Genomic DNA, 12,019 nt, shown 5'->3' with positions numbered 1-12,019 from the left:
AACAACAAATGCACTTAAGGAATATTTATTAAAAAAACCAAACTAACTGTCACAGTGGTTTTTTTCTTAACATAAATGGCAAAGATTGAAAGATAAAATTTATCTGGAAGATCAAAAGAAGTGAGACAGAGCTTTCAACTATTTACAGTTTGTTAGGAAAAAGATTTAAAGAAAGTGAGTGAGAGATTTCCAATTAGTAGAAGCAAGGGATAAAGTTTCAAGCAAGCAGTTCTACATTTTTAAAGAGAAAAGCTTTTGGAGGAACACAAATTAAAGCTTGTCTTCAAGAGAGAACTTCTATAAAAGGCAACTTTTAAGACAATCCGAAAAGTCCTCTTCCATAAATCCAAGTTATAACCTTGTAAGAATACATGACTATAGCTTGTGTTTTTCTCATTTTAAGTTTATATCCATTCCAATACCTCGCTAGAATCTCAAATTATAGTAATTTTTTTTTTTTTTTTAAATCACTGGACCAGGCTTGCTTCTAATCCACTTCTCATTATATTCTAACACCCTGCAAAATCAGTTATAACATAGTACTCCAAAATATTATTTCCTACACCTGATACTAAATATTAGGTATTTAGGAAAAAGTTTCTAAATAAGGCACTTTTTCAGGTGAAAGAAGTCCATGTAGTTGCACTCTTTCAGTATTAGAAAACTGAAATCTCAGTTCTGTCTGCTACAAATACACTGAAGTTCACGGTATTTGATCAATGAAAATTTCCACTAGAAACAACCAGTCTGTTACAAGCTGCATCTCTGCATAAGGCACTTTTGAGATCCTTCTGTGTACACAGGTAACATTATTTAAAGCCATGCAATCAAATGAGAATGTTCTTAACTTTCCTAATTTTTGTTGCCAGCTTTCATCAATCAAGTCTACCACCAAAGCTACTGAAAGCAGGTCACTTTTAAAGTCAGTTATCAAATAAATATCCAGATCATGGTGGCTTCCTGCATTTTGGAAATTGCTACTTTTACATTTTCATAAAACAATTCAGTACATCAGTAAAACAAAAATCCAATAGGCAATCTTGCCTATATATATACACACAGAATCCATAGTCAGATGGCAGAAGTGATCAACTAACACAGGTGAAAATATATCTTGACTAGTAACTCAAACTTGAATTAAGCTGTATAGCTCCAAAGACTGACTCTCCTCCTGTCCTGCAAGGTATAAAATTTTTTACCATTAGATTTCATATATATTACCCACATACTTACACTGATATTGAGCAGCTGTGTTTTAAGTACACAGGACTGAGTATTTACCTCCTAGCATGAGTGCTTGGGTACCCTTAAGTCCCTTGTCACTGAACAAATCCGAGTATACCATATATCCAAATTTCCTCCTAACTAATAACCCACAAAACCCAGTAGAATCACATCCAAAAAAAATGAATAACCCACAGAGGTACATCTTAATACCATGTTTCTACTGCCAGGGGCCTGAATCTTACCCACCCTATGGGAAGAAGTAGTATCAATAAGGAATGTAAATTCTGTAGAAGAGAATTAGACCTTAGATAGGTAGCTTAAAAAACAAACAAACAAAAAAAACCGCACACAAAAACAAAATCATTCACATAATACATAAATGTGTAAGTTGCAAATTCAGACAACAGCAAGGCAAGAAATGTACTTAAACATCTCAAACTGGAGGAAGGTGATGTAAGAAGAGCAGAGAACCCTCAGAGGCTACAAAGCAGAAAAAATTGCCAACATAATTGGCAGACATCATGGCTAAACCCAACTCTAAACTTGAACAAATACTTCAGAATGCTAGAGATTAAGTCTGCATTTAAGAACTGGTTTTGGTCAGACACTCATACTTCCGTAGAGCTCCTCCTCATTTTTAAGAGGAGCCTCATTTATAAGTGGATACAAAACCAAGGGCGGGGGAATAAATATGTACCAGCCGCATAGGAGGTGAGTAGTACAACACGCCTACCCAACATGAGAACTATAATTCTGCCACTACATAACAGCTACTATTCTGAGAGGAGCTTGAAGCTGTCTACAAAGCAAGTAGATTTTCATTACTTTAAAGGAGCAGAGCATCAAGTAGAAGGCCCTGCATTTGTGTATTTGTTAATATCAAGCATGGATCCAATAAGTTACAGCCACAGAAGAAGGTCCCACAAAATTGCAGAATACTCTGAAGAAAAATCTGAGGACAGATCATGTGCAACTCTGCTGAATTTGAAATACGGCACTGGCACCAAGTGGAGTTTGTGGTAGCTTAACAGAAGTCCAAGAAAACAGAATATATTCATTATGACCCTGAGTAAATGATTTTTTTTTTGTGTGTGTGTATGTGTAATCTGAAGCTGTCATTGCAAGCATGGTAATATGAAGGACCCTGCTTTTTGAGATGAACACTTTTCAGTCAGAATATTGGTGAAGATCTTGGGGACTACAATCAGATCTCTGAATCTACAACCATGTTTAATGAGAACAAGACCTCTGGTGTTGATACATCAGATGATTGTGCTGCCATCCAGAGGGACTTCAATAGAATGGAGAAATGGGCAGGCAGGGATCTCATGCTGTTCCCTTTTTTGAATTGCAAACTCCCCCTCCTGAGGAGGAATAATCCCATGAACGAGTAAATGCTGAGGGCAAATGGACTAGAAAGCAGCTTTGCAGAAGAGGACCCAGGGGTCCTGGTAGACACCAATCTGAACATGAGCCAGCAATGTATCCTTGCTGCAAAGGCAGCGAATGGTATCCTGAGCTGCATTAGGAGGAATGTTGCCAGTATGTTGATGGAGGTGATCTTTCCCTTCTAATTCAGCACTGGTAAGATCAAACCTGGAGTACTCTGTCCAGTTCTAGGCTCCTCAGTAAAACAGAGCCATGGAGCTACTGGAGAGAGTCCAGAGAAAGACCACTAAGATTATTAACAGAGTGGAGAATCTCTCATTTGAGGAAAGGCTGAGAGAGATGGGATTGTTCAGCCTCAAGAAGAAAAGGCTCAGGGGAAATCTCACCAACGTATATAAATACCTGAAGAAGAAGTGTAAAGAAGATAGAGTCAGCCTCTTTTCAGTGGTAGGCCAAACACAGGAGGTTCCATTCGAACACCAGGAAACACTTTTTTCCTGTGAGGGTTGTAGAATCTCCATCCTTTCAGATACTCAAAAGCTGTCCAGACACAGTTCTGGGCAACTGGCTCTAGGTGATCCTGCTTGAACAGAGGGGTTGGACGAGATGACCTCCAGGGGTCCCTTGCAACCTCAACTGTTCTGTGATTCTGTAACAGCAGCAAGCAAGTTTCCTTCTTGAAGGATGCAGTCTATAGGCTGAAGGCTACAGTCATTATCCTGAGCTCAGAGTTTTTAAATTAGAAAAAGATTCAGTTGCTGAAGACAGGACTGGACATTACTTTTATTAAAATAATAAGCAAGTACTGTTAAGTCCCCTCCAGCAACAGGTTGCAACCTGTTCAGTGGCCATGGAAAGAGCATAAGCAGGCATCTCCTGTGGAGTGTGATCATTATCATTAGAAGTGTCCCTGAAACTATTGATCAGTTTCTAAAGTCAAAGCACTGCCATGGCGGACCAAAACTGCTAAGGCTGACAGAGGAGGTGACAGGCAGGAAGAACTAACTCCCAAACATGTGCTTTCTCTAGCACCATCTGAGGCCCAGATGATCACGGTAACTGAAATTCTGCTTGTAAAACTCAAAAGAATATGGCTAAGTAGGGATTAATATTTTCATGGTATTCAGTCTCTCTCCTGCTGCCCAACTAAATGCATTTGAGCTACCTACACTTGGGACGAGAAAAAAACCATCTACCAGTAAACAGGTAGCAGAATGCTGGAATGGAAGTTTATTCAGAGTCTGGGCTAGGCCCTATGAATCGCTCTATTTACAAGGAACGTGGTGCTTACTTTCAGAGACCACGAGCAAAAATGAAAGGGTCTTGCTGGAGCCGAGTGTGCTGGTATACCCAAGAGGCAGCAACTGTTGGATTCTTTTGGGAAACCTGCAAGTTGCAAACTATGTATTTAAGTGCAAACTACTTTTGATGACTGCTAGAGGCCTGCTTCCTAAACACCACAGTAGATTGTATAGGAAGAGCCAGTAAAACCCCACACAGAGATCAACAACTGAAAGGTATATACAACAAATGATATGTGAAAAAAAATACAGAAGTATTACTTACTGTCTTACAACAGGGCAACTACAAAAGCATCAAATTAAATTATTAATTGCTTGATGGATTCTTTAAAATAACACAAGTAATTCTTGTGCAATGCCATGGATGTGAGAATTAAGTTAGAAACAATCCATTTAAGGCTACTGAATACAAAGATACTAACTGTGATTCACGAAGTCCTTGAGGGCCATGACACTAGAGGCTGAGAAAGAATATTGGAGAAGTATCACTGTTCTTACTTTCTTCCCTAGGCATCTGGCAGGAACACTTGCCACAGCCAGCACACTGCATAGAAGTTCTTACCATGACAAACTCCTAGCCCAGTTCCAATCCTTTCTATCACAAAATTTTAACATAATTCATTACGATATCAAACTTACACTAGATAGCAATGTTTCCTAAAAATCCAAGCATCAAGTCATCAGGATACAATGGAACTTCTGACAAGTTTAAAAGGTACTTGAAAAAAATCAGCACCCACACTTAGTGCAACACTTATTTTTAATAGCTAAAACTAAAGCCACTATGTCCTGCTCATTTACCCTTCAGTATATTCTCTCCAGATTTAAATCTCAGTAATATTACTTGCACAACAAATTTTGAAGTTTATCTAAGATATTTGGCTCTTCTTATGAAAAGTAAAGTTACCGTTGAAAAAGATCCTTCACCCAGAATTTTCCCAAATTTGAAGTCATCAGGTCGTTTCTTTCGAGGCTGTGGAGGCTGCTGTCCTGTATGTTGCTGCAAGGAGTTTGAACTAGATCTTGATTCAGCTGCAGTGCCCTCCATGTTAGATCCCTGTCTGTTGCCACAGGTGGAAATGACAGATGGAGTGCTGGAATCTGCTTGATTCCTCACCATTGATGGGGATGAACAGGAGCATAACACCACGCTAGACTGGATTGGAACAGCATCATACTGAAAAGAGAAATTAAACTGTTATCCCCACACCTTCAAATAATTACCATACACATCTGCACTTTATTTCCATATCAGCATCATATAAAGTCTTATTATTTGAAAGGTTTATCATTAAAATGCCTTTAGGAGGGAATATTAATATTTGTTTTTGAAATGGCAGCTCTTAATTTGCTAAGCAACTCTGTTTAGGTCATGCTGCACACATACATATGTCTGAGAGTCAAAAGTTTGAAGGTTTTAATCCAAGAATGCTGTTTTTCAAACTCAAAAAATGCTTCCTAACACCAAGGTATCAAATATTATGGTATATTCTCCTACAAATAACATGGTCTTTAAACTTTATCTCATGCTTAGAGACAGAGCTATCCGTCCAATATTAACAGGTGGTAGTTTTCCAGAAACTAAAAGAATTACCTAGTTATGCAATGAACACCTGTATTCACAAGTAACATTAGTTTAGAGATCCAAGTTACAATAAACTGTAAATGAACAAGTAAAGCATGAAAACTTTAATGGAGATAAAAAGGATACACTCCTACATTTTCACTTGGAATATTACTTTCTCCAGTAGTATTTCTCTTTAAACCACAGTGGGGAATAACAGGAAGAAAAAGAAAGAACAACATACAAAAGGCAGATTAGCTGGAGGATTTAATAATCAGCAATATCTAATACTTTTTTTTTTGAAGAATGCTCTGGTCCATGGCCTCTTAAAACAAGGGAGATTACACTATTTAAATTGTACATACAGTCACATAAAGGTATCCTAATTCCAAAAACAAGAACCAGGTATAGCCCAGAAAATAGCAAGTAGAAGAAGATACATTCCAAATACTGATTCTTGCAATAGACAAAGCAAATAATCATTTGGTACCCCTTTATCAATTTTTCCTCAAGTAAGACCAAGGAAACTTGTCAAGCTGCTTTTCCTCCCTGTTGGTAATATACCTCCCCTAGTCTGACAGGTGTCTGCTTCAAATGTTTTACTTGAAACCAGTCAGAAAACACAGATAATAGAAGAGCTCTGCTGAGCTACTTCTGACAATAAAAACTGAAACAGTATGCAGAGGGAATATTTAAGAAAATTAACACCATGTCTGAACATTTTTTTTTTAATCTCAGGCATCTAACAATGAAAACTGCCTAACCTCAAAACAGATGTATTATACAACCCTAACCTAGTCTGTAACATACCTCATGTTGATAGTCAAATAAACATTATTTCTGACAAAAAGAATTTTTTATCTCATGAATTTCAATTTGATTCAGAACAATTTTCTGCATTTCTATCAGAAACCACTTTAGAAGGGAGTTGGACTTGTGTTCAACCATGCACATGGGCTTAAAGCACCTAGCTCCCAAATTAGCCACTACTCAAGTTGGCTGCTATATGCAGCATGGAAAAGCAGCCTTTATTTACTGCTAAGCTTCTTTCAAAAATAAAATACAATTCAGAAATACACTTCACTTACACATTCAGTGGCATCACATGAGGCACAAACATATTTCTAAGAATGCAAACGTATACTGTCTACATTGAGACAAAGGTAACAAGGCCAAAAAGAATACAGCTAAGCCTCTCAATTTTTTCCACTCTCCATAATTGATATATAAATATCAATTCCTGCAAGACTGAAAATTAACTGTTATTATGCAACTATTCTAAACAATATCTTCCAAGAAGCATAAGGGATGATTCCCTCTCCAATCTGAGTACAGCCTACTTGCTCTAGGATCTCAATTGCTCCTTAGGGCTTTTTTTCCGAGAACTATGACTACACAGATAGGGCAGCATATCAAGAACAGGTAACACATTCTTTTATTTGACCTTTTTCTGAGCTTTGTGATACAGCAGAGACCGATGAGGAATCTGCCTATAATAAAAGCTGTACAAGATATAGCAAATGGCTATCATGAGGACAAAAAGAGGGGGCGAGGCTGGGGGACAGCTTGGAGACAGATGGGAGAATTTTGTTGTTTGAAAAGTTACACTAACTCCCCCAGAGAGCAGTATATGCCCCTACTCTGACTCCGTTAATGCAGCATTCTTCCCTTTGAAGAGACAAAAGTATATTGATGCTATTATTATGAAAACAGTACAGAGACATTAAAGTATGTGTGTTGTAGGTCATAGTTCCTTTTATGCCTTCTATGCAGGTATTTTAGCTCACACCTTCCCTAGACTAGTTATTATCCCTAACATTCTCATAGCCCAGCTGATCCACCTTTTCTTCAGCCAGCTACTCAAACAGCTGCCTGTATAAAGATACACAGTAGCTAGAATTAAAAACAGATTGTACTCTTCCCTATCAAGAATGCAGCAAGGCTGACAAGCATGACCGCTCAACTGAAGGGATGCCAATATAAGTAACATCCCATTAATTGAAATAAGCAAAAAAACCCCACATCCACACAAACTAAGTATCAGGATTGAAATTATGAGCTGGCTCCAGTCAGGCTATTCCAGAGCGACTGAGCGTTTACAGGTAAATAAAGCAGCAGCACTGTGGGGGATCTGACTAGATTCTGCAGCTAGGAAGATCACCTTGGAAAAAACCAAACAAGAAAAAACCTACCACAAAGGGACCAGAGAGCACTGAGAGAAAGGGGGGGAAAGGTGTTGGATGCAGTATATTTCCTTGCACAGAACCTGAAACTAAGTCACAATGAATATCAAGTATAGAAATTTCCTAAGGGAAGAAGAAACAGGAGTAAAGGGCTTTGTAGGAGGAAAAGGTTATTTCCAGCCAGATATAACATCAGTTAGTCCCCTGAATTTCTCAACAGTAACTCAAGATTAGGAACAAGAAGGACAGAGGAAGATGCAATAGATTTGAAGTATCAGTTACCTAAGAAATGACAGAACTATGCAACTAGGTATGTTACACCTGAACATTTATAGAAAAGGTCACACCTACACTTCATCTTTTCACACTCCACATATTCTTCTTTAGTATTGTGCCCTGTATTATTTACCTTCTCAGTTTTATTTTGAAAGATTCCAAAAAGCATGTCCACAGAGACTGTATGTGTTTCTACATACATGTCTTCACATGTATGTAGCCAGAAACAGAATACAGGCTAGCTCATCCAGTCTAACCTCGTACAAGGCACTCTTTTGCAAAAAACAGATTTCTAAGATTCTGCTTCTGCTAGAAGCAGACTTTTTTTAGTGAGATATGAAGTCAATCACTGAAGAATTTCAAAACTTTCTAAACTGTGTCTGCAGTTCTTAGAAGCTTGAGGATGCTCTCCTTCCAGCAATTATGAACATTTCTCAGCTGTCAAGCCAGTGAAAGCACAGATCCTCACACTGTGACAACAGACTTACCTATTGCATGTTATGGATCGCTGTGGACCACACTGATAACCACTGCTCTAATCATTCTATCTCTGCTTTTAAAAACTAGTCTCTAACACTATTAACGCTTTTCCAAGCTCTTAAGGGTGCTGCTTCTAATTTACTTCCATATAGAATTTGTTTCTTTCTCAGTGCAACATACTGAGTTTGAAAACCTAACAAAGAGCAACAAATCTGCTGAAAGTAAGTAGAATTATAGATCAGACATATCAAAATCTTCATTAATTTTCACTAAATCACTAGAAACAAGCTTCCTTTTATTTACATGCCATGTAAAGCAAGTCCTTACACTGTTCTTTTCCCCTCTTGCCTGCAAACAGTTAAACTTTAAGAGAAGAAAACATGAATCAATGCAAAAAGTCCACCAAATATCACTACATTTTTCCTTTTATACTTTCCTCACTCCCCTTTGTATGAAAAACCAGTCACAGGCAAAGCTATCTTAAAAGGACCTATGCCTTTTGGAATCCTTTTTGCAATTCAGCATTTTGACAACAGCACTACCACTACAACTTTTAATATATCTAAGCACTGCTGTAAAGTGTACAACCACAACTGCATCTCTACTTGCTTTTTTTCCCCACCACAAAACCTGCAACACTACTTTGCTGATACAGTTCTATCAACACTAACAGCAGCAAAAAATATTTTTAGAGACTGGGCCTTCTGAAGCTTCCAGTGTCTTTTACTTCTATCCTAACTGACATGATACTGAACCCTGAAAACAACTGAGAATATCTTTGCTACCACTGAAACTCTACTAGCAAAATCTCATTTCTGTTACAAATAAAGTCAGTGTGATTAAGGTCCTAACCTATCCTTTTCTGATAACACTGAGTGTAACTGCTGACTGCATTACTGAATCTCTAGCTTCACTGAGACACAGGGCAGACATGATCAGAAAAGCTCTTCCATCCACTTACCTATAAGGCAAATTTTTTTTGGAAGCAGACCTTGCTAACAGAAAGTATTATTTACACAAAGCAACATGAGCTGTACACCTCAACTGGTACATTTGTTTTGATTATAAACAACGCTGATGAGACTCTATAAGCTAGATCATTGGCACAACCCTCTTAAGAATGCTTTTTATGCTAAATTGTTACACATCTACTAAATTAAATACAGTTGATGGACATCCAAAAAACATTTGACTTGGCATTGTATAACATCTGAAATATAGAATACTGTTGAGGAAAATTAATATAGGACATATTCTAAGTAAAACTGGTTAAATTCTTAAACAACTTACAACAGTCATCCCCAAACAAGGATTGTTTCCAGTTCACACCTGGACTGACTCTCAAACCAAAAAGGTTGAAAGAAAAAGAATAATTGCATAAACATAAAGACAGAGGGGGGAAAAAAACCCTGAGAACCCACACACCATTTGGCAAAAAACTGTCTCTCTCAAGGCAATCTACAGCTTTTGTTAAATTAGACAGCGAGACCTTATTTTTGTCTCTACCAAAACATTACTAAAAATTAAAATATGGTCAATAACTTAGGCTTAATAGTGGGAAACAAGTGGACAAATAACTTAAGCTAGTCCATACCTGAGTATACAGAACTAGAAAGCTCCAGCTAGGAGAAGCAAAGTCCTACTGCCACTAGCACTGTGCAAACACTAAGAAGAAAACCAAAATAAATCTGTTTCAGGATAAAATCAAGACACAGAGCTCCTGGAAAAACATCTAATCATCTGAGACCAGATTCAGCTCCTGAAATCTGTGTTTATAAAGAATCTGACTGTTTTAGCCTTGTGGTATCAGCGAATAACAGAACTCTAAAAATTATCACCTGCAATTCAACACAAAGCTTACTGGATATAAGAATTACTGAGTGGTGTATGTCATAAGTGTTAAACTAAATTATGATAAGAGGTTCACAGACTACCATGAAGATAAACCAAACATGTATGCCCTATATCAGCAAAGTCTGCTTAAGAAATTATAGAATTCAGTAGGCAACATAGCAGCACTCTAGGATATCTATGAATTAATCTTTTCACTTGCAACTGGAATTTGAGAGTCTTTCAAAATAGATACTACATGATACAGTATAAGACACCCTCCCCAGCTGTCATAGTATCCAATCACAGCTTTTACATCTCTGCCAAACATAGCCCTTTGATACAGAAACAGGAAGATCTTCCAAAATCTATTAATCTAAGATTCAATGTCCAAATTAATACACTTGTCCGCAAGTAAAAATATGGAGTCCACCTATTTATCTCCGCAATTAAGGAGGAATAAAGGCCTTTATTTCACATTGAGAGAGGGTAATTGCTTTCACTGGACAGGTGTTTTGTAGTCCTAGAGATAAAGCTGACTTGCTATTATTTATCAATACGTAGATTCTGCTAAAGACAGTTCAAGTTAAATAGGCTTGGCCTGAGAGGTTTTGCAAATTATTTCTATTTTCTCATACAAGCAAAAAATTCTGAAATGGAAAGTTATATTGTATTGGTTATAATTTAAATATTGACAACGTGGGGTCTCCTAAGGATTTATCTGCAAAATGCAACAGGAAAAGAGTGAACAGCTAGGCACTTATTTTTAATATATTCTTTTCACGGCACACTGGTATCTCAGGATGCAGCAACTGCATCTGACAGACATCTTGTATCTGAAAAAGATCGTAAGAAGGGGCAATTAACAGCCATTATGCACATAAGCTGCATATGCAGCTTTCTCATTGGCCTCCTCCCCCCACATATCCCACAATGAAAATGTTTACCTTCTCCAGGTTCTCCAACACCTATTTGTGACAGCCTCTACTTCAAAGGCTAGAGTGCAACACACCCTGGAAGTTCCAGCATATTCCAAAAGAAAAAAAGCAACTTATCAGGTCAGATATCAGGTCATAGGCCTGAATGTATGTCCTTAAACTACTCCTCATAGTACCTAAAAAGAGAATGCAGGCAAAAGCAGGGTAGTTCAGCTACAAGAAATGTAAGTTAAGGTGCAAAGCAGCACTGATTCAGAATAACAAAATCCAACCAAAAGCCTCACCTTCCAGTGCAGAGAGCACAGTACAGATGGCACTTCCCATTATATACCAATCCCATCCAGGAGTGGTTTGCAGGAAGCATAATGATTACCAAGTGATCACATCAATATTCAACACCAGTTTTCCTTTCGTAAACTCTGTATGCTGCTACACCAGAGTGACTGCCACGAACAAAGGCAACCCAGAACAATAATAGATGGTGTGCTTTCATAAACTGCAGTAAACATCAATCCTCATACCTTATATCCTCATGTCTACTTATGCTCTGGACTTCTGCCTAAAAATGGACTGTCAGACTTTCCACTAAGCGACAAACAGCATCCTCTTTCGAATAAGTACCTATGTGTGTATATAGAGAGAAACAATATACTGAATAATTTATGAAACTCCATCGCATGCCACATATATGCTTAGAAGTTTGTCAGATAATTTAAGGAATTTAATAATACATCTATTTGCCGACATTATTATTACCTTTAAGGCATTAGAATATTTGCCTAAAGAAAAAAAAAATCCATTCATATGCCTTAAAAAGTGTTAGTAGATGCT

At 37.6% G+C, this 12,019-nt stretch overlaps 1 protein-coding gene across 1 annotated transcript in view; it reads right to left on the bottom strand.

The window, feature by feature from the left end:
- PDPK1 (3-phosphoinositide dependent protein kinase 1) overlaps nt 1-5,091 on the bottom strand; it is an 18,306-nt gene extending 13,215 nt beyond the window's left edge. The window contains exon 1 of the mRNA XM_010297575.1: nt 4,825-5,091. Coding sequence (XP_010295877.1) covers nt 4,825-5,037 — 213 coding nt within the window. The 5' untranslated portion in view covers nt 5,038-5,091. The remainder of the gene's footprint in view (nt 1-4,824) is intronic.
- Between the last annotated feature and the right edge of the window lie 6,928 nt (nt 5,092-12,019).

This window comes from Phaethon lepturus, unplaced genomic scaffold (genome assembly GCF_000687285.1).
Source record: "Phaethon lepturus isolate BGI_N335 unplaced genomic scaffold, ASM68728v1 scaffold1932, whole genome shotgun sequence".
Lineage (NCBI taxonomy): Eukaryota > Metazoa > Chordata > Aves > Phaethontiformes > Phaethontidae > Phaethon > Phaethon lepturus.
The sequence above is the reverse complement of the archived record's forward strand: the minus strand, read 5'-3'. Positions and strand labels throughout refer to the sequence as shown.